The 26,357-nt window shown below is 49.6% G+C and overlaps 2 protein-coding genes across 4 annotated transcripts; both read left to right on the top strand.

Annotated features, from left to right (window-relative positions):
- Positions 1-1,538: 1,538 nt before the first annotated feature.
- AMDHD2 (amidohydrolase domain containing 2) lies at positions 1,539-12,268 on the top strand. Of its 3 annotated transcripts, none has more exons than XM_067306334.1 (12): positions 1,539-1,612; positions 2,613-2,719; positions 3,399-3,535; positions 4,335-4,474; positions 5,034-5,088; positions 5,892-6,104; positions 7,377-7,465; positions 7,812-7,956; positions 8,227-8,334; positions 9,078-9,146; positions 9,779-9,880; positions 10,315-12,268. In XM_067306334.1, the coding sequence occupies exons 2-12, from the start codon at positions 2,637-2,639 to the stop codon at positions 10,401-10,403; spliced, it is 1,230 nt and encodes a 409-aa protein (XP_067162435.1). In that variant the 5' UTR covers positions 1,539-1,612; positions 2,613-2,636; the 3' UTR covers positions 10,404-12,268. The 3 variants fall into 3 exon arrangements, with proteins under 3 accessions (XP_067162435.1, XP_013795378.2, XP_013795380.2); XM_013939924.2 differs by lacking the exon at positions 1,539-1,612 and adding an exon at positions 2,118-2,206; XM_013939926.2 differs by lacking the exons at positions 1,539-1,612; positions 5,892-6,104 and adding an exon at positions 2,118-2,206.
- A 1,625-nt stretch (positions 12,269-13,893) lies between these two features.
- Positions 13,894-26,019, top strand: C16H8orf33 (chromosome 16 C8orf33 homolog). Its single transcript, XM_067306147.1, has 8 exons — positions 13,894-13,926; positions 14,306-14,373; positions 14,831-14,921; positions 19,487-19,624; positions 19,810-20,534; positions 21,406-21,496; positions 21,630-21,776; positions 21,911-26,019. The coding sequence occupies exons 4-8, from the start codon at positions 19,558-19,560 to the stop codon at positions 22,105-22,107; spliced, it is 1,227 nt and encodes a 408-aa protein (XP_067162248.1). The 5' UTR covers positions 13,894-13,926; positions 14,306-14,373; positions 14,831-14,921; positions 19,487-19,557; the 3' UTR covers positions 22,108-26,019.
- The last annotated feature ends 338 nt before the right edge of the window (positions 26,020-26,357 follow it).

Below are 26,357 nucleotides of genomic sequence, written 5' to 3'. Positions count from 1 at the left end.
TCTGGACGTGCTAGCTCCCCAAATGAGAGCTCCCCAATCTTCCTGTTTGTTTTATGTTCACCACGGACAATTACCTTTGGTCCTGTGCAGGTGACAAAAATAGACTATACTCATCATCCTTTGTAATTCAGTAAGTAACCTTGGGGCCCTGGAGAGGCAGTTCAGTAATGACTGCCAGAGGCTGTGGTGTATATTTAGAGCCCACCTGGAGCTATAAAGCAGCCCTTCTGACATATATAAGGTTTCACCCACCTCTCTCCTGGCTGGATCTTTCTCTGCCTTTGACCAGTCTCTCACTGAGCTCTGGTAGTATCAGGGTCTATTTTTTCTCTCAGCTGCCTTAAATGAATTTATTTCAGGTTTGTAGCCTCACTGGCAAGAGCGATATGAGACTTCAAACCCCCATCAAGTTTTAAAGCAAGCTTGCCACCTCCCAGAGTGGTCCTCTGGTGCAGAGGCACTGGGCTTACAGGAGCTGCTACTTCAGATGCCCACAGAGCGAGAAGTCAAGGCCAGAGGCATGTACACCTGCTGGATCCTCAGGGATGCTAAGCTGGAGGCGGCAGCTCCTGCACGCGCCAACAGGCAGTGCAGCCGTGGCCCCGCACAGCTGTGGCCCAGAGCATGTGTGACCTGGCACACTGTGCTCTGGACATTCCCATGCGGCGTAGGGCCCGACTCTGCCGCAGGGCCTTTCAGCACCGCCCGGAGGAAGAGGCTCACGGAGCACAGCCCCTCTGCCAGGCGAAGCCCCGCTCTCCCCACCGCCCACAGCCACCAGCCACCAGGGCCTCGCCCAGCTCTGCGGGGTGTGTCACCCCATCCATGCTGGCAGCTAGGGTGGCAAACGCTGCTGGGCGGCCACAGAGGCAGAGCTGCTGCGGGGAGAGGAGGCCAGCCGGCCGGAGACCCCTCTCCGAGGGCAGCAGCAGTGCCCGGGGAACAGGCAGGACAAACCCCCAGGTCCTCCCCCACCCCCAGCAACCTGCAGCTCTCAGGCTTCAGAGCTAGCAGTGGGGTCCTGCTGTTTAATAGCCCTTAGCGCACTTCTCTTTCGAGCAGAAACACCCCTTCCTCCCCACCAGGTCCCCAACCTGACCGGCCTCCCCTTCCCCCGTCCCAAATCCCCTTCCGAGCCCCCCCCCCGCCTGCGCAAAGGCAGCAACCTCCTCAAGATGGCGGCCGCGGCCAGCCTTCCCTTTTCCCGACCTTCCCATGATGGCGGCTCCGCGGGAGCTGGTCACGTGCGGCGGCGCGGGGCGGCGCGGGGACCCCGCTGTCGCCAGCTGAGCGGGCTCACGTGACCGGGCCCGGGCGGCGCTGGGCTGAGGCCGGCACCGCCTCGCCCCGCTGCGCGGCGGCTCCTGCCCCTCCGCCCGCCCTGAGGGCCGTGCGCGCCCCCTCCCGGTGCTGCCGCGGGAGGAGGGCCGGCTCCCTCCCGCGCCGGCCCCGCCGCGGGGGTGGCGGGCCGGTCCCCTTCCCCGGCTCCTCCCTCCGCCACTCCCGCAGGTGCGGCGCGGCGCGGCGCGGCGCGGCGGGGCCCCGCCGGCGGTCATGCGGGGGCAGCGGAGCCGCGGGGCTGAGGCGGGCTGAGGCGGCGGCGCGGCCCCAGGTGAGGCAGCGGCGGGCGGGGGACGCCGGCCCCGGCCGGGGGCCCCTTCGCGGGCGGGGTCGGGGCTGGAGCCGGGCCGGGGGGACGCGGAGCCCGGAGGCGGGCGCGGAGCCCGGAGGCGGTCACGGACCCCGCCGCCCGGCCGCGCCGCCCGGCGTCTCCTCCCGGGCCGGCGGGGCCCCCGCGACGGGCCTCGGCGGGGGCCGGGGGGAGCCCTTTTCCGTAAGAGTTTCAACCCAGAGCGGCCCTGTGGGACAGGAGGTGCCTGTCCCCGAGCGCCGCCGGGCCCTGGGAGCAGAGAGGAGCCCGGTGCTAGGGTGCTGCGTGGGCACAGTCGCGGCGTCCGTCCTGCGGAGACGCTTCCGGAGGGGCCGCAGCGTGATGACCCCGTCTGGGTTGTTCTCCGCATCCCGCTCGGAGCGATGCGTGCTGCGGTCCGGGCTTGGCACGGTTGGGAAGGGGGGAGGACGCCAGGCATCAGCACGGTCCCTCTGCTCCCCCAGGGTATCGTATCAGAGGCCTGCTGACTCCATGGTGGCTCTTGATGTCGAGCCAGTGCACGGGGTGAAGGCCCTGGCAATGTGGTGGTACAAGGTGGATGAAGAAAGGATATTCTCGGATTAAAGTTCTCTCTTTAGGTTCTTCCCATCACTCTCTCCCTACCTATTCTACCTCCATCATGTCCTATCGTTCCTCCTGCCACTGCTACCAATTTGCATTGCAGCTGCATGTACAGGCACTGTTCATTTCAGATCCTGCCTGCTGCATGAGCATGGAGTTGAATGTGCCCCTGATCCACTGCTCTGATTTCTGCCTGTACCCTCATCCTCTGCTGTTCTGTGTTGGAAGAGCAGCATCACCTTTTTTTCATCACCTACCTGCCCCAGGAACCCAGCCCTGATCTCCAACCTGTGTTACCTTTCTTTCTGAGTGCCTCACCTCTGATCCCAGGAGGTTGAAGAAGTCCAGCCCTCAGTGTTATTTCCCTGACCTGTTTCAGGTTGGTTCTCTCTCAGCCCTGATAATGCCATCTAATAAATCCGTCTCGGATGCTCCGATCTTCCAGTTCACAAACTGCCGTATCCTGAGGAATCACGAGCTGCAAAGGTGAGTGGGCTCTGCTGGGTGCTGAAAAGGCTAGTTATGGGGCCTACAAAATTGACCTTGAACCCAGAAATATTCTAGGAAGTGGATCCAGATTTCTTAGGGCATCAACTGTAGGTTCTCATAACCTCCTTTCCCACCATCACTTGTCCCCCTCAGCCCTGTTCTTGGCCTGATCTTTGAAGGAAGGGAGAGGTGTACATCATACTTATAACATGCTCCCCTCATCTTTCATTTGTCTGTCTTTCCACCCCCTCAGTCAACTTCTGGGCCCACTGGCCATTTCAACTACATTTGACAGAGAGCTCAGGATTATCAAGTGAGTCTTATAAAACTAGAGGCCAGGTAGAGAGACAATCAATCACTAGTCATGTCACCGCTGGAAGAATAGTTTCTGAACACAGCCCTTCGCAGATGTCAGAGAACTCAAAGAGGAAGATTCTGACCAGGAAAACAAAAACACTTTGTTTCCCTGCTTGTGGAGCAAGCTGTGGTTGCCTCAGTTACTTGTGCCTTGGCCTCCTTTTCCCATGTAGTTCCAGGTTTCTACACGATATTGGAGATTGCAACTGGATAGTCTAGCAGATATGGGGAGAGAAGGAGGGTTTGCGGCATGCGGAGCTGTCGGGGCCCCTCTTCTGCCGCCAGGAGGAGCAGTGTGTGTATGTGACTATCCGTTCAGGGAGGACCTGTGGGTGCGAGAAGGGAAGATCCTAAACCCAGAGAAACTGTTCTTTGATGAGAAGGGATCTGCCGACATCCAGCTGGACTGCAAGGACAGCATCATTGCCCCTGGTTTCATTGATGTGCAGATCAATGGTAAGGAGAAGCCACATGCACTCTGAGAGACAGGGGGTTCCCAGGCATGTGCATTGTTGCTCTTCATTGTGTGTGTACTGGCTGTGATCAAATTTATTTCAGCAGGGCATCAGCTACTCGAGGGAGATGTGAGTCACCAAACTCATGATAAAGAACCATTTTGCCCATGGTTACTGCTGTTGCATAGTGGATCCGTTTTGGTGCTTTGACCCTGTGGGGTTTTGAGCCCAGCTTTCCTCTTAACTTCTTTTTAATCAATAGTCTCTTTTCTTCTGCATCTGGCTGGCAGGATGCCTGCTCTGCACTTTCCAGGACATGGGGAGGACAGAGTGGGACTTCTCAGAGGAACAGACTTTACCAGCAGTAGCTCTTTCCTGGGTGCCAAGAAGGTCTTGTTCTGTGCTAGAGCATGTTAAAAGTCAGATCTACTCTTTAATGGGTTTCAAAATTACATTTTTCCCCTGAGTCAAAATGAAAAGTTGGTGTTTCTTGCAGAACACTGGGATGTTGTGGCAAAAAGCACTTCAGCAGGACAGTGTTGGTTGGATTTGTACTTGCAGAGCTTTGAGAATGTAAAACACAAGTGCCGATAGAGCCCTTTGAGCCCAGTTAGTGCAGATATGAATGGAGTGGCTCACTCTGGTCATGCAAAATATTTTTTAAGCATTTTTGGGTGGGGAAACTAACACAGTCTCAGAGTACCCTGTTTGTCCTTGACTGGAGGGGAAGTTCTGGGCAGGGAGGAGAGCTGTCCTGTGAGGAGGCTGCAGCCTTCATCTCTGTTTTGTTCATGGTGCAGGAGGCTTTGGAGTTGATTTCTCCCTGGCTACAGATGACTTCAAATCAGGGATTGACCTGGTCAGTCAGAAAATCCTCTCCCATGGAGTGACCTCCTTCTGTCCCACCCTGGTGACTTCTCCCCCATCTGTGTACCACCAGGTAAGAGAAGTTCCTCCCCACCCATCGCCAGGGTGATAAAGGCTGAAGGCTGAGGCTGGTACCATGAGCTGAGAGGACTGAGGCTGCAGCCTCATTCTTCAGAAACTGAGATAGCTACCTTGAAAGAAAAGCCATGGGCATGAGCAACTGGACTCTGACCCCCTTGATTTCTTGGCCTTAACCTTTAGACTATTGAGACAACGATGTCTCCCAGGCAGCTGCCTTGCACAAATGGGGCTTGCAGCTTGCTTTTACTTTGTGAGCTGTGTTTGGCTAATGGTCCCCAGTGCTCCACCTACAAAGCTCTGTAGGGACCCAAGGTTTGGAGGCAATATTCCCCACCTGGAACAGAGATGTGGCTGTTTCTGCTAAGGTGAAACACTTCAGAGTGCTCCACTGAGCAGAACCATCTGGGCTTTACATGACGTCAGCCCTTGCTGTTGGTACCTGTGGCTGCTGCTCTGCTGGGGCAGCTCCATGGGTATCTCGGCAGGGATGCTCTGCTGGGCAGGCTGGGGTACCACATCTGCAAGGCTTCTGACAAACCTCCCTTCTCTAGATTCTCCCTCAGATCAGTATAAGAAATGGAGGAGCCCATGGAGCAGGTATCCTGGGTAAGTGCTTTTGCCCCTTATTATTCTCTCTGGTGCTACTGTAGGATGACAATTATCTTTTTTCTCATTAAGGGAAAAGAAGCTACGGTAGGGGCAGAACAAATGGGGGCTGGATGCCTCTAGCTGGTGGGAGGGATACACAGGCAGGCATAGACCTGCTTTCTCCTTCAGCCTTTCCCTGGCCTTTGCTGTATTCTCTGCCACTGAATATGCCCAACTCCAGCACTTCTGGGCCAGACAGGATAATGGCAGAGCAACGCTTGGCTTGGCCAATCACCAGTGCTACATCTCTTACCATGCTGAGCACTGCAATCCAGAGGCTTTTGTTATTTACTGGGTATTTGGGGGATCAATCCTTCCCACTCTGAAAAATAGGTTGGGGTATCTCTTTGGGAAGGTTGCCTTCCTGGGATCTTACTTGGAGCTCTTCATATCCAGATCCAGAAATGGAGTGCCAGTGGAGCAAAGCCTGGAAATAGGTGGTGGAAGTGATCTTGGAAGGCCTGAGCTGGGGGAAGCTGGAGATTTGGGGCTGCCAGCAGCTATTACATGTTGGGGCAGGGGGCAGCTGGTTGCCAGTGGAGAGAGCTGGGGCAGCCAGACTGGAGCAAAATAAAAGTGAACGGGGAAAAAGCTTGCCCCTGCTCAGGCCTCTGCTGTTACTCATGCTCAGAGTTACCTGAACAGAGGGTGTTTTGCTGAGGGAGGGCACCAGGAGCTTGACTGGAGCAGGATAGAAGCAGCAGGTTTCCTAGTCTGGTAGGGAGAGGAAGAGTCACGGCTGTGTGTTCCTGTTTGGGCAGGGGCCCATCTGGAAGGACCATTTATCAGCAAGGAGAAGAAGGGGGCGCACCCAGAGCACTGCCTCCGCACCTTTGAGGCAGGTGCCTTCCAAGACTTGCTTGCCACCTACGGGACCCTGGACTGTGTCCGGATAGTCACTCTGGCCCCAGAGATGAAGAGGAGCAGTGAGGTGATCCATGAACTCACCAAGCGGGACATCTGTGTCTCGCTCGGTAAGGGCTGGGGAGAAGGCTTAGGGGAAGTTCAGGTTGACAGCTCAGTCCCTCTCTGTGCTGCACAGAGCATGGGCCAGGCAACCACCTCTCTCAGGGCCATAGCATCTCTAATGGTGTCTTGGTGCGACTGATCTGGGTGGGATTTCCTTTTGCTGTCCCCTCCAAGACCAGAGAACTGGCTTCCATTTCCCAGAACTACTAGGAGCTTTTGCAGGACAGTGGCTTTCCTGGGTCACTGACAGCAGTCCTGGCCTACATGGAGGTAACAGACTTCTCACAAATAGGGACCTAGGTTGATGTTGAAGATCTGTCTCCCTTCAAATTTCATATTGATTAAAGAGCCCCTGCAGTTTAACACAAGGTAGTGGTGGTACTGCTCAAATGGAGGAAAGAATAGCAGCTTTTTTTTCTTTTTTTAACCTTCAGTTTAATAACGACTATTTGTAAAGGTTCAAACTCTGAAGTTCAGCTGCTTTAGGCCTTATTGACAGGCGAAATGAGTTTTCCAAAGGTTACTGCTAAGTTCTGATAACTCAGTTCTTCAACCGGAAATGGTGTGGGAGACATTTTCCTCCACTGCTTTGCAGGCTACTGACTTAAAACTGGCCACATTTTTCTGGTCCTGTTTCACATATTCTTCTTTGCCTCAGATCCATTGAAAAGAAAAAAAAAAAAAAAGTTTAAGGGTTTTTCTTCAGGGTGAAATTGAGCCTTAAGCAAGAAGGGTATTTGTACAGCGGAGCCCACAGCTCTTACCTTACAGCCCAGATAAGGAGAAGAACCTCAGAAAGGCAAGTTTACCCATAGAGCATTAGAGCTGCTGTCTGTGTTTGGAAAAACAAAATTGTTTCTTTTCAGTTGTGTATTGTCCCCATGTTCTTTCTTGGCAAAGTCCCCACTGTCTCTCTACTCCCTTGACATATGTCCTCTCTGCATCAAGCCCTTAAATACCTGAGGACAGAGAATGGCCCTAGGACCTCTAGTCTATTCAAATGGCTAACTCTCCCCGATGCTCTTGGGAGCAAAGCAGCATTTGTGATTATTACAATATGAACAGTGAATTTGTTCAGGTGAACCATCCACTACCAGAATCCCTTGTAGTCATTGCCAGATACCTCTGTGACAAGGCTGGCATCTCATACCTAGACCAGTGGTGGGGGACATCACAATAGAGTCCTAGTGTCAGAACATCTTTATTCTTGGATGCCCCTGTGGGAAAATAAGCGGAGAGACAGGAAGAAAAAATCATGCAGTGGCCTTTGTTTCCAGGTCACTCAGTGGCTAATCTCTCCCAGGCAGAGGAGGCTGTGCAGCATGGTGCTACCTTCATCACTCACCTCTTCAATGCCATGTTGCCGGTGAGTAGCCAAGGGCACTTGCCCTGTGCTTGTATTGCTTTCAGTGCTTTCTCTCTCACTCCCCATGGGTGCTTATTCTCCTCAGCTTGTTTCATACCAGGCCTTTCAACGGGCTTTCAGCACTGAACCTCTGACTTCACATTTCTACTGCCTGATCTAAAAGAGAGTCAAGGCTGAAGCCAACATGTGAAAATGATGAGTTGCCTGGTCATGTCTGGTAAAGGGCAGAGCACCCAGCTGCCAGGCACTGTGTGATAGAGATGGCAGCTGTGTCCCCTAGCAGGAGCAATCTCAGCCTCCAAGTCCTGGTGATGCTCCACAGCTTGTTCTCTCTCCCCTCGGGCAGTTCCACCATCGTGACCCTGGAATCGTGGGGCTGCTGACAAGTGACAAGATTCCTGCTGGGCGGAGGGTCTTCTATGGCATGATATCTGATGGCATCCACACCAACCCTGCTGCCCTGCGAATTGCCCACCGAGCACACCCCAAAGGTGAGCCATGCCAGGCCCATCCAGTGTTGTCAGCCTGGCCCCCTGCCATCTCAAATGCTGTGTCATCCCCCACAAGACAATTACACAAGTGCTGTGGCTCGCTGCCTGAAAGATGCTCCTGCCATGTGCTGTGGGCCACCAGAACCTCTCGCTTCAATAAGACACTGCTGAAGATGTCTTTGCTCCTCTCTGGGAGTGTCAGCAGAGCACAGTGCTTGGACCTGTAGTGAGAGCAGGTATGAAGCTAACACATTTCCTTGCACTCCTCAGGCCTGGTGCTGGTGACGGATGCTATCGCTGGTATGGGGCTGGCACCAGGTCGGCACACACTGGGCCAGCAGGTAGTGGAGATCGATGGGCTGAACACCTACATTGCAGGTAAGTGCCTCTTGCAAAAGAGCCAGGGTTAGCACTGCCTTTCACGCCTGTTCCTGGAGAGCTCAGCACACTTTGCAGTGCCTGGCAGCATAAGGCAATGCTTGTGCCATCCTCTTGGATTTTGTTGCCTGATCAGTTAATGGCTGCATAGTAACTTGGCCCTGGGGTGAGTGCAGCACCTCATGAGGAGGGCAAGGGCCCTGTTTTGCCAAAATGAGGAGGAATCTGTTGTTTCTTAGCTATCCACAACACCTTTGGACTCCTTGTTGTACAGTGTTACGGATGCTAGAAGTTCTGGTGGGGTCAGAAAGGATGGGGAAATTCCACAGATATTTATTGTCCTTTGTCTTTACTGTAACACCGCCACTTTTGGTTAAAGAAGTCCCCAAACTGCAAACAATTGGAGACTTGAAAGATATTTCAAAGGAGGATCATTCCCGTCTCAGTGCCTGTCCCCTGTCTCTGACAGCAGCTGCCTGCCTGAGCTGTGACCTGGGGTTTCATTCAGTCCAGCTGGTCTTATGGTGGAACTGTGGGGCGATTTCCCTGTACCCCTCCCTGCACTGCCAGAATGGACTGTGTCTCACCTCATTCTGTCACTCAGCAGCAATGGCTGAGAGCCCTCCAACTTGCTCCTGATATGTCCCAGGATTTCTACCTATTTGTGTTTTGCTTCCCCCCCACACCTTCTCCTTGATACTAGTTTTGGGGATGTGCTCAGTGCTGTCCTGCTCCTCTCCCAGGCACGAAGACCCTGAGTGGTAGTGTAGCAACCATGGATGCATGTGTGCGACACTTCCTAGAAGCCACAGGTAAGTGAGCCTTGTCCACAAGCCAACACTGCCTGTGTGGACTCAGGAAGAGGTCTTGCTCTTGCTCAGCCAGGGAATGTTTCTCTTTGCCCAAGACATGAGGAGAAGGGCTGAGATCAGTCACACGGGCCTCACAGATTAGCACCCTTTTGAGCAGAGACTTCATTTTAACTGTAGCACTAATGGCAGGTGAACTCTCTTGTCCTTTTCTGACAAAGGGATTAAAGGTGATTGATTTCCTGTCCCCATACCCTAGATATTTAGTTCTCCTCTCCCTGCTGTCTTGATAGGGATGTTCCCCTCCTCAGCTCTATCCTACTGTGATGACAGCATTGCAGCCCCTCCTGCACTTCTTGTATGTAAGCTCCTGGTAGCTCAGGGAAAAGGCAGCATCCCCCAGTGAGATCAGGTGTTAATGCCCTACCATGACAGGAGGGGAGAAAGATTAGTGCTGGCAAGTACAGTGGTGCCTCAGTGGGTTTTGTTATCCAGACAAGTCCCTGCCAGGCTGCTGGTTGGAAGAGCTTCATTGCTGCATTTGCCCCTGAGACATTGCCTTAGTCAAGGGGTGTTTGGGCTGCTCTGGCAATGGGTCTGTGTTTGCTGCCCTAATGCCTCCTCCTTTGTTCAAGGGTGCTCAGTAGAGACCGCCTTGGAGGCTGCATCTCTCCATCCTGCCCAGCTCCTGGGGATTGAACATAAAAAGGGAACCCTGAATTATGACTCTGATGCAGGTACTGGTATGGGGACAGCGGTGTGACTTCTTGCACTGAGGGCTCCTGTGTACTGGAGCGGTTGTTGGGCAAAGCAGGGGCTGCTGCCAATGCAGCCCTCTCCATACACCCCTTTGGGAATTTCTGGTAGACCTGCTTTGCTGCTTGCCTGGGATTTGCTTTGGGCTTTTTGTGGTTCTTCCCTTGGCTCCTGGTGGTAGTTGCTGAGCCCTTTGGAGAGACCTCCACATCTCAGCTGGGCATGGAGCATAGCTACCATAGCAGGGATGGCACAGTGCACTGCTGTCTCGCTGTCATTTCTGCAGTGGGGAGGAGCTCTTTCCTGCCAACATAGAGTCCTAGAGCCCAGCTCCTCCCAGCCAGCTTCAGCTGCTCCCATTCCCTTTCCTCCATTTCTCTCTGACGGCTCTTCCTTTCTCTCCTGTCTGGTGCAGATTTCCTGATGCTGAATGACAGTCTGTATGTGCAAGCCACATACATCGCAGGCGAGCAAGTCTGGAGACAGGATACGTTAGGCATGTGACGTTGGGCTTTCCTGGTGCCCCCCTGCGGCTCCCTGGCACTGTGGTTAGCTTTGGTAACCACCCCACTTTTCTCTTCTTCCTTCCTGCAACTCCCTTAAAGGAGCCTCATACCAAAGAGCTGTGTTTTCCAGCACAACCACTGCTTCCAGTCACAGCCATGCCTGCAACAAATTTGTTGGTGCTCAGTTGGTGGAGTGGGAAAAGCAGGCAGATCTGTGTTGCAGGGGGGAGGGCAATTGTTAGTCCCTGGAGTGACCTGAAGGACTGCACAGCTGTCCTGTATGGAATCCCCACGCAGAGGTGCTCCTATCGCTCTTAGAGCAGTGTGAGGCTGTCCCAGCCTCTGCACTGTTTTATACAGCACACACAAACCTGCCCTGTGTCCAAGGCAGGCTCAAGCCATCACTCCTCTCCTTGCTGTTTGCCTTACTCTGGGGCAGCCATGGTTGGTTAGACATCAGCTTCCACCAGCTCAGTTTGCAACTCTTCATGTTAAAAGGTTCCTGTTGTGTTGGCAGAAGTTCAGGATCCTGTTCTGATCCCCTGAAACTTCCTCAATCATGTGTCCTCTGGAGCAAGGCTGCCACAGCTCGCTGACTCAGTGCCGTTGTGGTGCTGTATTTCTATGTGGCTGAATCCTCAGGGCAGAGATCAAACCCAGGAAAACAAGGCATTACTGGCCCTTTGTGCCTTTTCCCTGCATGAGCATGGAGTCCACAGCCTGTGGTTTCTGCTGGAGACATGGACAACATCCTGCCACAGAAAGCAGTGTTCCTCTTAACCCTTTGCTCTGGCTAGATGGATTCTGCAGGCTCTAGTCTCTACACCCAGCCTTTGCATCATCTGATGGGTTGGTACATTCCTCAAGCCACAGATGGGATGTTTTTGCTTTAGGTGATGTGTCCAGCCTGGTAGTGACTGTTTCGCAAGCCCTTGGTCCAGCTCAGGGACTAAGGGAAAAGAATCCTATGATTCTTAGGGGAGGAGAATTACAGTGGGATTCTGGCCTTTCAAGACAGTTGGTGATAGCTCATTATTCCCATGCTCATTAGCTGACAGTCAAGTACTGGAGAAGATAATAATTTTCTGACACTTGAAAATTTCTTTTTGAAGACTGATTGTGACTTTGAACCTACCGTGATCAGAAAAGCCTTGTGATAAGTCACAGACTAAGTCTGAGAAGCCTCAAACCAATTAGATGACTTCTGTAGTGAGAGGAAGGCTTAGGCAAGGGCTAAGTCTTAGCGAGTGCAGAGGTTGCAAAGCAAGGCAAAAGTCTGGTAAGGACTGGTAGAAGTGTGCAGATTTTTCCAGGACCTTTTTATAGCCATTAACAGCAACATTTGGAAGTGCTGTCCTAGCAATTTAAAGCCCTGCTGGAATGACTGGCAGCCTTGGAGGATTTCTAACATCTACTGCCTGTGTCAGCAGAAACTATAACCACCAGGACTGAAGTATTTGAAAGAGACATCAAATACCGTGCTATGAAATATAACATGCTTCAGCATTACAAACTTCACCAGGGGAACACCTGACTGCTTGTTTAAAAAAAAAAAAAAGGAAATAAAAAAAATCCAAGGGGGAAAAAATTGTGAAATAAGGTGTCTAACTTTCTGGGGTTTTTTCTTTTTACAAAATTAAATAATCAAAAGGAAATCTAAAATAGAAACAGAATTGGGCAATACCTGCATACATGAGTTAGAGGCTTAAGCCTACCCATTTTTGTCTGCTCAAATTATGCTATAATGTACCGACTGTGTTGTTTACTGGTGTGGCGTGTAACAGGTTGGGATTTGAGCTGTTGGTGACACTGTGGTTTTCAAACTTCTGCATCTTTTGGGGTGGTTCATTAAATTGGACAAAGGTGGTGTGGTATTTGGTCCTGTAGTGAGAGAGGCCTCATCTGTGCTGGAAGTGGTAATGTTACCCTGCATCTCTCAGTGGGACTTGGAGGAGAGGGAGGGAGGCCAGCTTGTGAGAGAACAAATGCACTTTTAAAGGGAGAATTCAGCTTCTCCGATTTCTCTCTCAGCAAGGCAGGTGGGAGCATGCCTGCTCTGCCCCTGGAAGGAGGTGCCTGTGAGAGTGTTGAGCTGTCTCGCAGCCCCTGTGCCAGTAACTGCCTCATGGAGCAAGGGCTTGCTGGCCTGCTTTCAAAGAAAGCTTTAATGCTTCATCACCCCCTGCCCCAAACATTCTTCGAACAGGTTTCCCTGAGGAGCTGTATGTGCTGCTCATGTTAGGTGCCTACAATGCTTGTTAGTGGAGGCCTGCTGCCGAAGGAGGGCTTTAAAGGACTGCAGCAACTGCTGCTCCTGAAGGGCAAGGCCAGGCCAGGCCAGGCTGGGCTGCCCAGCAGAAGGCAACTCTAGGTAATAAATGGTTTCTGGGTTTCTCCCAGGTTGCTGTTGCTTGGTGGGAGGCGAAGTGGTTCGTGGGGAAGCTGGCTGCTGAGGCCGGGTGCTGACGGCTTCCTTCAGGCCTGGGCGCTCGTGGGGGATCAGCTGCGCTTGCAGCGGGGCACCTCTGAGGCTTCACAGCTGCGGCAGTGCTTCTCCATGCTTTTTCTGCACGTTGCCTCCAACTGAGCAGAAGAAAAAAGTTTCCTTGCGGCTAGGATGGAGGGGGAGGATCTGAAGCAAAAGCTCGCCTTCCCCGCACCTCGTTCTGGGGTTGCACGCAAGCTCCCCGTGTCCTGTGCCAGCTCCCCTTTGCTGAGGTGGGTCCGTGGCCCTGCCCGGGCTCCAAGCAGAGCTCGGGGTGCACCGCCAGCCCAAGCCGAGGCTGGGGAAGCGGGTAAGAGCGAATGTCCGGCAACGTTTCTGTAATTAAGCTCTCTGTTCCCTGTGACCTGCCGTCGGGGGCTTTTTTTATGGTGGCTTTCCTTTCTTTTCCTTTCTTTTCTCCTTCCCCGCGCGCGTGTTAACTGGTTTTGAAGCTGAAAGCGAGCAGGGGCTCTGTCCTGGTGTCCCTGCGGAGGGCGGTCCGAGCGGGCCGGCCGCGGGGCCCTGGCCGGCGGCGCGGGGAGCCACTGGAGAGCCGAGGGGGCCGCCCGGCCCCGGCCGCGGGGGCAGCGCTGCCGCGGCGCGGGCGGAACCGAGGCGCGGGCGGAACCGAGGCGCTGGGGCGGGGGAGCCGGCCGGGGGACGGACGGCGGCGCGGCGCGGGGGAGGCGGTTGGGCGGCGGACGGCGGCGCGCGGGGCTGACGCGAGGCGTGAGGCCGCGGCGCCGTTTGCGGGGTGCCCCGGACCCCTGCGCCCGCCAGGCAGCGGCCGGAGCCGGGGGCTGCCGCGGGCCTGGAGCAGGGCAGCGCCCGCCAGCGCCGCCGCGTGCCCGGCCCGGCGCTGCGCGGGGCGCCGCCTCCGTGACGGGGCCGCTCGGCGGAGCGTCCCTGCCGCGGGCGGCCGGTGCGGCGTGGCGGAGCCGGGGAGCGCCCGTGCTGGCGTGTGACGGGAGGCAGCAGGCTCGCTAGGAGGGGCCGGGCCGGAATGCCGGCGCGGTCGGCTTCCCTCATGGCGAAGGTAGGAGCTTCCCACGGCTTGGCTGGTCCCTTTCCTGGTTCTCGCTGCTGCTTTAAGCCGCCCCTTTTGCGCCACGAAGAAGCGGCTCTGCGTCCTCTCCAGCGGCGCTTTGCAGGGCGCCTTTCTCCAGCCCCGGGCTCTCCTGCAGCCCGCGGTCGGTTTGCTTGGTGGGCCGGCGGGCAGGGAAGGCGTCCCGCTGTGTTCCTCGGGGCATCGCTTCCCGGCCCTTAGCCTCTGCGGCACAGCGTTTTAAAAAGGACTTTCCTAGCGCTTGTGTTTGCCTGGGAGTTTTTTCCATCCGTAGTCATCTCATTATTCTGATTTTTTTTTTTTCATTTCAAGATTTTTTCTTTCAAGATTTTTTTTTTTCATTTGTCAGTGCTTTTTAACAGCTGTCTTGTTCAAAGGCAGACTTCTAGGCCCTACTTTCCAGCTGCTTATCACAAGGTATGTAGGGTGAAAATGCAACAAAGATAATCTTAAGGACTTAAAGATATTGATTACTGTATAAAGAAAACATTCTGTGTATTGTCACAGCTGTGCTGGAGGGAAGATTTTCTGCTGTAGAGATGTATTAGGCCATTAGCTGCAGCAGTCTTGACTTGCCAAGGGTGGTTGGCCTACTAAAAGTTTACTGTCTCTAATATTTAGAATAGAGACTTCATTTGATGTGCTCCAAATTGTGAATATTGCAGGGCTTGTGTCACTCTGTTCTGCACTGATTTGTGGTATAAGCAGTTATGCTGCATGTCTCTAGTGTCAGGCCACAAAAGGTTTTTATGACCCGCTACTCTGATCTTCCACATAATGCAGAGCAGAGAACTTCAGAAAACTTGGTTTTGGAATTAGTTTTGCAGGTCTGCTGTTTGCACTTTTAAACACTGTGCCTTCCCCCATGTCTAAGGATCCCCAGGGCACATTCCAAGATGAGGTGGAGTGGTGTATTTTGCAGCTGGAGACAAATCTCCTTTGCCTCAACCCAGCCCCAAAACAAGGTATGTTGCCTCCTTTATAGTCTGCAGCTAAATGTCAGCCTCAGTGTTGATTTAGTAGACCTAGAAGCTTTTTGTATTTCTCCTCCCCAATCTGTTTTCTGTTCTTGTTGTAAATTCAAAATTACATAAAACACTGAACTTTAAGAACTATCTGAACTTTATCTGCCTTTCCTTTATCTTGCTTTCCAGTGACTTTTCTTCTCAGTTTTCTGTACTGTTTTTCATATTCTCATTTTCCTGTCTAATTGCCTGTTGTTTGGTTCTGCTACAGATCTGCTTTTGTTTTCCAGTCTTAAGGAAATACTATTTAAGTATGGCTAGCTCTTAGACATGTGTAGGTTTATTTTTGTGAAGCTTGTTCTTCATTGTTCTTGTTTGAAGGAGGAATTACTTGAAAGTTAAAGTCCTTTAAAACACTTTTGAGGAGACTGCAGTTTGATCCAGTCAGTCCAGCTTGTTAATATAGGAAGATTTGTATCCTGCTTCTACCAATGACCAGTACCTAATATTTAGGAGAAAGGTGCAGTTACCTGTTGTAACATGCCTTGCTGAGTGTGTGCTGATGCACCTGAGGATATAGAAGTAATTAATATAAGCCGCCACACAATGCTTGGTCATTAGACCATTTTTTTACACCACTGTCTTGTACTGAGTACATAGGGTCAGGGAGCAGCAAGGGCAGCCTGCTCCCAAATGGAAAGTGAGATGGGAGCCGAACTTAATAACAAGGCAGGCAGGGGCAATGACTTCACTGAAAAGGGGCCTACTCCCCCAGTACCCAACTGCAGGGCTATGATCTCATTGGGATCACGGAGACATAGTGGAATAGCTCACATGACTGGAATGTTGCAACGGATGGGTACAGGCTCTTTAGGAAGGACAGGCCAGGAAGGTGAGGAGGGGGAGTGTAGGGAGCTCTGTCATGGGGTGGGTGAGGGGCTGACTGAGAGCTCATGGGTTAGGAGTAAGGGGCAGACTAATATGCGTGACATTGTTGTGGGTGTTTGTTATAGGCCACCTGATCAGGAAGAAGTAGTAAATGAGGCCTTTTACAGATAGCCAGAAGTAACGTTTGCAGGCTCTGGTCCTCATGGGGCACTTTAGCCACCTCGATACCTGCTGGAGGGAGAACACAGCAGGGCACAAGCAATCCAAGAAGTTCCTGGAGAGCATCGATGACAACTTCCTGATAATGGTGATAGAGGAGCCAATGAGGAGAGGTGCTCTGCTGGACTTCGTACTTACAAACAAGGAAGGACTGGTTAGGGATGTGAAGGTTGGCAGCAACCTTGGCTGCAGTGACCATGAGTTGGTGGAGTTCAGGATCCTGAGAGGAGAGAGCAGGGCAAAGAGCAGGATCACAACCCTGGACTTCAGAAGAGCAGATGTTGGTCTCTTCAGGGATCTGCTTGGAAGAATCCTATGGGATAGGGTCCTAGAAGGAAGAGGGATCCAAGAAAGCTAGTTGATATTCAAGGATCACCTCTTCTAAGCTCAAGAAAGCAAAGGTGGCAGAAGACCTGCCTGGATGAACAAGGAGCTCCTGGCAAAACTCGAACATAAAAAGGAAGTATACAGAGGGTGGAAGCAGGGACAGGTAGCCTGGGATGAATATAGGGACATTGTCCAAGCATGCAGGGATGGGTCTAGAAAGGCTAAAGCCCATCTGGAATTTAATCTGCCAAGGGATGTCAAGGAAAGGGTGGATGTACTGAATGCCTTCTTTGCCTTAGTCTTTACTGGTAAGGCTGGCCTTCGGAAAAACCCAGGCCACAGGGACCAAGGGAAAGTCTGGAGAAAGGACAACTTTCCTTTCGTGGAGCAGGATCAGGTTAGGGAATAATTACGCAAGCTGGACATACACAAGTCCATGGGCCCTAATGGGATGCACCCACAAGTGCTGAAGGAGCTGGCTGATGTCATTACAAGGCCACTCTTGGTCATCTTTGAAAGGTCATGGCGATCAGGAGAGGTGCCTTAGGACTTGGAGAAAGCAAGTGTCACTCCAGTCTTCAAAAAGGGCAAGAAGGAGGACCCAGGGAACTACGGGCCAGGCAGCTTCAACTCAGTCCCTGGGAAGGTAATGGAGCCATTCATCCTGGATACCATTTCCAGGCACATGAAGGACAAGAAGGTGATCAGGAGTAGTCATCATAAGTTCACAAAGGGGAAATCATGCTTAACCAACCTGATAGCCTTGGTTGATGCAATGACTGGCTGGGTAGATGAGGGGACAGCAGTGGATGTTGTCTACCTTGCCTTCAGTATGATTTTTTCACACAGTTTCCCCAAACATTCTCATAGGGAAGCTGATGAAGTGCGGGCCAGATGAGCAGACAGTGAGGTGGATTGAAAACTGACTGAATAGCAGAACTCAGAGGGTTGTGATCAGCAGTGTGAAGTCTAGGTGGAGGCCAGTAACTAGCAGTGTATCCCAGGGGTCAATACTGGGTCCAGTACTGTTTATCATCTTCATCAGTGACCTGGATGATGGGGCAGAGTGTACTCTCGGAAAGTTTGCTGATGATACAAAACTGGGAGAAATAGCTGGTACAGCAGAGTGTTGTGCTGCCATTGAGGGGTACTTTCACAGCCTGGAGAAATGGGCATAGAGGAATCTCCTGAAGTTCAACAAAGGCAAATGCAAAGTCCTACAACTAGGGAGGAGTGACCCTATGTGTCTGTACATGCTGGGCACCGACCTGTTGGAAAGCAGCTCTGCCGAGAAGGACCCGGGAGTCCTGGTGGACAGCAAGTTGAACATGAGCGAGCAATGTGCCTTTGGGGCAAATAAGGCCAATGGTATCCTGGGCTGCATTAGGAAGAGTGTTGCCAGCTGGTCAAGGGAAGTGATTCTTTCCCTCCCCTCAGCCCTGGTGAGGCCACACCTAGAGTGCTGTGTCCAGATCTGGGCTCCCCAGTGTAAGAGAGATATGGAGCTACTGGAGCAAGTCCAGCAAAGGGCTACTAAGGTGATTAAGGCAATAGAGCATCTCTCATATAAGGAAAGGCTGAGAGAGCTGAAGCTTTTAGCCTGGAGAAGAGAAGACTTGGAGGAGGGAATCTTATCAGTGTGTATAAATATCTGAAGGGAGGGTGTCAAGAGGATGGAGCCAGACTCTTTTCAGTGGTGCCCAGTGATAGGACAAGAGGCAACGATCACAAACTGAAACACAGGAGGTTCTGTCTGAACATGAGGAAAAACTTCTTTACTGTGAGGGTGACAGAGCACTGGCACAGGTTGCCCAGAGAGGTTGTGGAGTCTTCATCCTTGGAAATACTCAAAAGCAGTCTGGACCTGCAACATGCTTTAGGTGACTCTGCTTGAGGAGGGGACTAGATGGTCTCTAAAGGTCCCTTCCCATTTCAACCATTCTGTGAGGTGAGCAAAGCAAGCCTATTGATCATAATCAGGTTCTTCCAAGAATCCAGATCACCAGGCAAGTCTGTGGTGATGAGGCAGGTCCAAGGTCTAAATAGGAATTCAAGTCTGCAGAGCAGGATCAAGGCTTGGGTCACTGGGGTACCTGGCCAGGCATGGGCATGGCTCCATTGTTGCTTCAACACAGCTCAGGCAGGGCCAAGCTTCAGAGCCTCAGCTTCAAACAGCCTCAAGTGAAGGAGGGGAGAGCCTCCCCTGAAGCTTTTTCCAGCTCTTTCTTTGTATCAGCTCTTACCAGTGAGCTGGACTTGAATGCAGCTACCTAAACTCCTAGAAGCAGGGGGGGAAATATGCTCAGGACTGTGACAGCTGGTGCTATGAAGACATGCCCTACTCTTCTGGGTAGGGTACAGCTCCACTGGGGCTTTTCTGCCTCATGCTTGCAGTGCTGTTGCTTCTTTCCTGCCATGGGACTCCCAGCGTTGGATCTGCAGTCTTCCAGCAAGCTACACCTCGTTTGGAGAGTCCCAGAGAGATACAGTGCAGACGAGAATACATGTGTGCCTGTGTCCATTCCATAATATGAGTTGTGTACATCAAGCTTTTTGGGACTTGAAATGTGTGAGACAAACAATAGAAGACTCTGCATATAAGGAGTTCCCAAACTGGGGCCTTGGGGACCACTCTCATGGAAAAAGAATTGCATTTTTTTAGAGAATTCTCTTTGGCACAAAGAACTGGGATTACAGTGGTGGTATGGCTGGTTTGTGTGAGAGAGTCCAGCTCTTTAGGGTATGCTCACTACTCCATTAGATCATTCCCAGTTTTCCAGAGAAGAGGCAATGAGATAGGCTCTTGGATTTCTTGTTTATTTGGGGGGAAGGGGTGCTAAGCACTCTGTAGCTTCTGCTCCATTGGTAGTACAGTTACTGCAGTTGAAGAGTCTTCACATTTATAATAAACAGATAAGATCTATTTTTTTCCTCTAAGAACATCTCGTGTTATTGTTTCAGCTTCTTGGAGTTTCCTTTCAACTGAATGTCAGTCATGGACTAGTAAGGTGTAGTATGAACACAGCTGGAACGTGTTCAGAGGAGACCCTGTCATCAGCATCCTGCAATATAGTCTGTAAGGCCCATCATGACCTGTGTCTTCTCTCTTTTGGTCTTTTTCTTGAATGCAGTAGAAGAAACACAGCACATTCTCAAGGTCCTGCGCTCCCATGAGACCCCCTTGGTGAAGAAGCGACAAGTGATGAACCATGTGTTTGGGGATTATCGACTCAAAATGGCTGAGGAGCAGAAGAGTATGGAGAAAGCAGGTGAGCTTTAACTGTCCCTTCAGGGGATGGTGATATTTGGTTCCTTTCTGAAGATTTTTTTATCTTGTAGCTTTTGACAGGATTGCCTCCCTGTAGCTGTACCTTCCAGAGGGAGTTGCAGTAACAGTGGCCTCCCCATAGTAGGAAACTGGCATATTAATAGAAACATTCTTTTTCTCTCCTAGCTCTGAAACCTGGTGAAGCAGAAGTGCAGCCAGGCAGTGGGCAGCCTTCAGGTAGTGTGGTGTACGGGAAACAGTCTGACCAAATCTCTGAGGCAAAACCAAAGTGGTTCATGTTGTCTGACAACAGCTTCCAATTTGACTTCACACCTTCTGAGATGGACCCAGCAGCAACTGGTACAACTTTGGGAGCAGCTCCTAGTGTCAGTGGTGCTGAGCAGAAACAAACTAATGTAAGAGCCCCAGAGCAAGAGAATTTGAGTGAAGCCTTTAGTTTTGCTGCCTCTGGACAAGAACCCAAGTTTGCTTTCAATTTTACCATCCCAGGTGAAGATCATCCTCTGGTCCCATTAGTTCTAGCGAACCAACCATTAGAGAGTACAGCGGATCATGAAGTGCTGGATAATTCACTGCCTACTGAATCACCTGGTATGCTACAGAGTTCAACCTTGCAGAAGCCTGAGCTGACTCAAACTGCAGATAGTACGCCTGGAGAAGACAGAGGTCATTTCGTGTTAAAGATCCCAATACCAGAGAGTGCTCCTGGAGATGAGACAGTGACAGAGAAAGTAGCAGCAGATAGAGCAGCCCAGAAGAAGAAAAAGAAGAAACAAAAAGCATCTAGCAGTAAAAAGGAAATAGAAGAAACTGAGATAAGCAGGAAGGCAAAGACAGAAGCCGGTGGATGTCAGAATAAAGATGCATCCCATCAGGATGAGACCTCTCAGGTATTTTAATACTGATAGGATCCCATAAATTATAAACACTTCAACAGAAGAGAAACTTGATGTCTATGCATAGTTTAACAGTTAGTACACTGGCACGGAATGCAAGCTGAAAAATAAGGGTTGCTGCTTATTTCTTACAGCAGCTGTTTTCTTCCTCTGCTAGTCAGTTGAGGAACCAAACTAGTAGAAAGGAAATTAATGCTTTTTTATTGTCTGCTTGAGACTTGTGCTGAAACATTATGAGTTTTTGGTGTTGAGACCTGTGGTAGCTAACCTTTGGGAAGCCAGGTGCCACATTTACCTTAGAAAAAAAAATTTAAAAGGCAGGTAACTGTCCTCAGGGCCAAGCTGGGTATCTGGGTGCTGAATCAGGCACTGTACCCATGACTTGATATCAGGTAGGACAAGTTACTCACATTATGCAAATAGCAAAGTTGAGGTGCAGACCTCCCTCCACATGGGATCTGAGACACCAAGATTCTGCTTCTGGTTTTGTCCATTGGTTGCTCTGTGATTTTGGGCGGGTTAGGGGGTTTTTTTATTATTAATGCTTATTTCTCCCATCTGTAAGTTGAACTGACAGCTTCTTTAATATCTTGAAGTCCTGAAGGACTTTCCAGAGAACTGCATCTTCTGAATGGCAGCCAGATGTTAAGTCCATCAAATAGAGACAGTGAGTCACAACTGAATATTTGTTTAGCATTTTGAATTTATCCAATGAAAAACACTATAGGCAAGATCTCACAAAGTCACCAGAACCTGAAATTCTGAGTTAGTCTTGATTTTGTGTGGATTTCTTTTGTGTGGCAACTGCTGCTATCATGTTAGGATGATTTATTTCCTTGTGCTCGCTCTGTTCCATGTTGTATAGCAGTCAGATGACCAGCTGTGGAAGGAAGTGGACTGGTGTGTGGAACAACTAGAACTTGGCCTGAAGACACAAAAGTCCACTCCTAAACAAGGTAATATTCAAGAGAGCAGGGAAGGGTTGCAAGAAACTGAGTGGGAAGGGTTGGCAGACAGAAGCAGTGATGCGGGGGAAGAGCCAGTGCGGAGTCTTAAACTGTGGGTTGTTTGTGCTTCCCACTGCTTCAGTGGAAGAGGCTCTCCGTGCAATCAAGACACTGCGCAGTGACAAGGCTCCGCTAGTGAAGAAGCGTCAAATCATGAGAACTATGTTCGGAGACTACAGGAAGAAGATGGAGGAAGAGCAGTGCAAACAGCTGAAGCTCATGCAAGCAGGTAGGAGATTCTGCATGCAGGGGGAATTGAAGAGGAAAGCAGAACCTCCTTCACTCTCACCCTCCATATAGCTCTGCAGAGTGGGATATAAGGTGACTAAATATCTCTTCTTGCTTTCTTCTCCCCTCTGTAAGCTGCAAAATCTGCCAGGGTCGTGGAAGTGAAGGAAAACATCCGCAAGAAGAACTGCCAGGTCTTGCGAAAGCGCTCTGGAGCTTGCAGGAAAAGCCAAGGTTCAGCAGGATCCCCTTCAGCATCACCCAGGACATCTAACACAGACTCATTCAGATTCACAACTTCCCAAGAAAAGTTTTGCTTTAATTTTTTTTAGGAAAGTTTTAGACAAAAACTGTGGTTAAAAACTATGCCAAATTTTCTGCAAACCTAAGAAGGGTAGAAGGATGCTGTGCAGGGAAAATGTCACTTAGGAATCTCTCCATGTTTCCCAAAGGAAGGATTGTCTTTCAGAGTGTCTTATGTGGAGATGTATAACAGATCTGCTTATTATACACATAACCCCGGTACTCAGTCTACGTAGTAGACCTCTGTCCTCACACTGTAGAAAGACACCTTTTCAAATGATGAGCACAGATTCTGGTATCCAAAAAGCACTGGGCAGTATTTAATCAAATACAATGTGCAAGAGTTCAGGAACTGTGAGGAAAGTGAGTGTGAATCATCTTTGCTCATTCATTTGTCTAACTGACAAGTATAGACTTAGAAGAAAACGGCAGATGCCAGTTTACTCTAGCTTGGGAATGTCAGGGTAAGTGTTTCCAGACAGGGAAAGATTTTTGTTTCTGAAGCCAGGTTCTTGCCAGCTGGGAAGGGTATACAGTCAGTTCTTAAAAAAAGAAGCTTACTTTATAAGTAGCCCAGTGACAACCAGCAGTGACTCAGAGGATAAATCAACTCTGTCCCAAACCTTGGGTGACAGTGAAATGAACTGTGACAGCCCAAAGAATCTGTTGCATTTGATCTGTATTAAATTTTTACTTTCTGGACAGTTGAATATACATCTCCAGTGCCTTGATACTGCTTCAGCCACTGAACCTGTCGCCTGTGTTCATGCAGAAAATCTTTCGCATTCAGTCTTAAAAAGCTGAAGGAACAGAAGGCCTTTAAAAGGAAACATGGTATCAGATGTCCCTAGGGAGCAGTGCTTTCCTCCCTTTTATAGACCAGTCATCCTGTATGAGAAGTGAAGAAATGGAAGTGTAGGCAGATTCCAGGGTGTACTGAAAGACAGTGGTAAAATAGTTTTTTGAAGTCTTTTCCTGCAAATGTTGTTGGCTGCAAAAAAGGAATGTATTTTATTGCTAAGCTCCGATACAGTATCTGCATCTGGAGGATTTATTTTGTTTTAAATATTTAAAATAATGGTTGTTCAAAGGCACAAGGGGAAAGTGAAACTGCATAACATATCTGATAAGGAGAAATATACAGAAGACATAAATAAAGCTGGAAATCAATAGTTTAGTCAATTCTACTTCCTGGTGAGCCCTGTTGTTATTTCAACTGTATGGAACGACACAGTACAGCATTTTTCAGACTTGTTTTGGATTTCCAGGATTTTATATTAAATATGAAAAGGCTGTCCTTTGCAAAATTTTAGTATTTTCATGTTGCTTACTAAGATTTAGTTGCATACTGTATATGGCCTTGGAATTATAGCCATTTTCTTACCTAGCTGCTTATGCAGCATACATTTGAGAAACAGTGATTTTCTTCCCCATGTTGTTTCAGGTAAAGTTAGAGTTGATAAAACATTATAAAATCTTATGCTTTGAGAGACTGGGAGAGTATTCTGGGAAGCATTTGTACATGATTGCCTTGTTCTTTAGGCATTCACAGCTAGAATAAAGATACTGCTGAGGTGGACCTTTGGTGTAACATAATCCAGCCAGTTTTGTGTTCTTACCTCTGAAGAGGACAGGGAAAAATGTCTTCATAATACATGAGAGGCTCTTGTGTTTTTCGATAGGTCTTCCCATAAGGCTGACTTGCAAAGCCAACCCATTCCTTTATTCCTTTAATGGTACTTCAGTATTGGAGGACTTGGAAGGGAAATGTTCATCAAAGTGATCTTTTATAGCCCTGAGTATCATGCTTGACCTGGGGACCTGAATGCAAGACCCGGATTAAGCTGGGACAATTTCATAGATAGGATGTGTGATGTTGGAGAAAACATTTTGCCTTTCTGTCAGCTCTCTATTTGTATAGTCAAGGTGATGCTGCCTGCACTTTTGACAGGCATATCAAAGTTAATTCCTAAATGATTGTGCCTTGAAGAGGCAACAATACAGTATTTTGCATCTGTGATTACAGCAATCTTTACCTCACTCTTAAGCTTTGTAATGTTTTAAACTTCTTTGCTCCATTATCACTCATTTAGATCAAAAGGAAACAAGCAGTGTATATTAGAAGTTAGCAAATGTTGTCCCTGCTTATCAGTTCATTCCCCCTTCATAGGAATCATGACACAATCTTAATTACATTTTTTAGAAGTGTTTCCTCTTTTTAGCATTGTTTTCATTTGGATTTCAATGACCTCTCTTACTAGAGCAGCATCAGGTCTGGATCAGGGCTTTGCTGTACTAGTTACTGTAATCCATGCGGATGGAGGTATGATCCAGGCCCTAAGGCATTAATGGTGTATGACAATGAGGGAGAAAGGATATCTGCTTGAAGTTCTTTGTTCCAGTGTTCTTAATATGGTGGAAAATAAGTGCACTTCTGACCTGCCTGTCTTTTCCTCCTAAGCTTTGTGCCGTGCGTTTGGGGTCAGTGTGAAAGGGATGACTATGATTTTTACTATATCTCTTTGGTGACTGTCCACCTAAATCTAGTGCAGCAGTTCCAGGCCCAGGCTTGTAGGCAGCAAACTGTTTACAAGTTCTTCCAGCATGGATGTGACCTCAGGAATGAGCTAAAGGCAAGGCAAGACTGGATTGCAGAGTACAACAGTGCCTCTACAGCATAATTTGCTTGATAGCATTGGTCTTGAAAAAGTAAAACTTGAGGATCAGCTTTCTAAAGTGAGTAATGGGATCAGAAAATGCTATATCTTTTTTCAGACCATTCATCCTAGCAAAGCAGAGGAAAAGTGTCACTTCTGGGAACAAAGTAAAAAATTTTGGAGTTGGTTCTGTGGCATGTTGAGCCCAAGAATGTTTTCACGCAGAGGCAGCAGAAATCTGGGTGTGCTCTCTGCCCCTTTTAGGCTTGGCACCCTCATCTGTAAAAAGATCCCCTAGCAAAGGTTAGGAAATGCAATCCTATTCCAGACAGACCCTGCCTCCGAGGGGGAGAGAGCAGTGCCCATGGCCAGCCTCTCCCCTCGTGGATTGGCCCCATCTTGGTGGCTTCTCGTCCCTACTTGGATTTTGGCTGTTAACCTCAATGCTGGGAGCTAATTGGTAAGTTTTTTCAATCCTTTCCATTGGGGTTGGTCGGTGGAAATGGATTTATTGGTCCCTGGGCTGCCCAACGTCTGCTTGAAGTAATCTGGGGGGCAGAGTCACTGAGGAACAGCATGCAAAGGATCTCCAAGGGATCCCTGCAAAGTTCAGCTGAAATTACCTCCTGAGTCCCAGCAGCTGCTTCTGCTGGGGCTCCCTCTCCCAAAGCCAGCAAAGAGAGAAGGAAGCCAGCAGAATTGGTCTTACTGAATCTGTAACTCAAGTGACCAGATTCCCTTCTGTCACTTAATTTTTTTTAAAAGTGCTGAAGGTGGACTGTGGAATCAGCATCTAATGACCCCTAAAGGATAAAATATTTTATCTTCCTTAGGGGAGGAAAACCCCAATCCTAATTCATCTTTTGTTTGAATTAGAAAGAAGAAAAGCTTACCATTTCAAGCAAGACAACAATTCAAACATTAGAAAAGAAGAGTTATTATTTGAAGGGTAATAAACATTGGACCTGCAGTTCCTTAGACTGTAACTGCAAAGTGCCTTACACCAGGATTTTCCAGGAGTCCCTGTCTCTGAAGATACAAAGTGGTTACAGCTGGTAACAAAAAAAAGGAGAAACAGTGGTATTTTAATAGCATAAGGAGCTGGAACAGATGATCTTGTATCTTTCTGCTGAAGCTATTTTACTCCAAGGAGGAAGTAATTTTATTTTCTTTGCTTAAAAATTTTTGGTGTTCACTGTTTGTGCTGCTTGCATATTGAGACCTGAAGGAAGCTTTGTAAGTCACACTGCTTTAAAAAAAATAAAAATTGAGCTTTGACATAAACTACCAAACTGCTTTCATTACTAACAACAATCCTTTTCTGTGGATGCTGAAAACTGGGAAGCACTGAACATCTACTGTATTTGGCATCTACTATATTTGTCTTTTTTACCTTTAAGTACATCAACAGGCACTAGCCCCTTGGTATCTCACCACCACAATGGAAGAAGTCTGGGTTGTGTATCTGTGCCTGATCTTGCTTATCGTGGTGCTTATTCTAATGAAGCATAACCCACATTTGGAAGAGGCCAAGAAGGAGAGGGAAAGCAAAAGCCCCCCACCATCCTCTTCCTTTTTTCCCAGTACTGTTGGCAAACAGCTGGAGCACACCCAGGAAGAGC

Source organism: Apteryx mantelli, chromosome 16 (genome assembly GCF_036417845.1).
Source record: "Apteryx mantelli isolate bAptMan1 chromosome 16, bAptMan1.hap1, whole genome shotgun sequence".
NCBI classification, from domain to species: Eukaryota; Metazoa; Chordata; class Aves; order Apterygiformes; family Apterygidae; genus Apteryx; species Apteryx mantelli.
Note: the sequence above shows the minus strand (reverse complement) of the source record. Positions and strands in the feature narration are given on the sequence as shown.

What these genes read in the sequence shown, in the direction of transcription:
- C16H8orf33 (XM_067306147.1), top strand. Translation starts at nt 19,558, where the DNA reads ATGAACCATGTGTTTGGGGATTATCGACTCAAAATGGCTGAGGAGCAG. An exon ending in GAAGAGTATGGAGAAAGCAG is followed by an intron (nt 19,625 to 19,809) that starts GTGAGCTTTAAC and finishes TTTCTCTCCTAG; the next exon opens with CTCTGAAACCTGGTGAAGCA. An exon ending in AAAGTCCACTCCTAAACAAG is followed by an intron (nt 21,497 to 21,629) that starts GTAATATTCAAG and finishes CCACTGCTTCAG; the next exon opens with TGGAAGAGGCTCTCCGTGCA.
- AMDHD2 (XM_013939924.2), top strand. Translation starts at nt 2,144, where the DNA reads ATGGTGGCTCTTGATGTCGAGCCAGTGCACGGGGTGAAGGCCCTGGCA. An exon ending in CCATGGAGCAGGTATCCTGG is followed by an intron (nt 5,089 to 5,891) that starts GTAAGTGCTTTT and finishes CTGTTTGGGCAG; the next exon opens with GGGCCCATCTGGAAGGACCA. An exon ending in GCTGAACACCTACATTGCAG is followed by an intron (nt 8,335 to 9,077) that starts GTAAGTGCCTCT and finishes CTCCTCTCCCAG; the next exon opens with GCACGAAGACCCTGAGTGGT.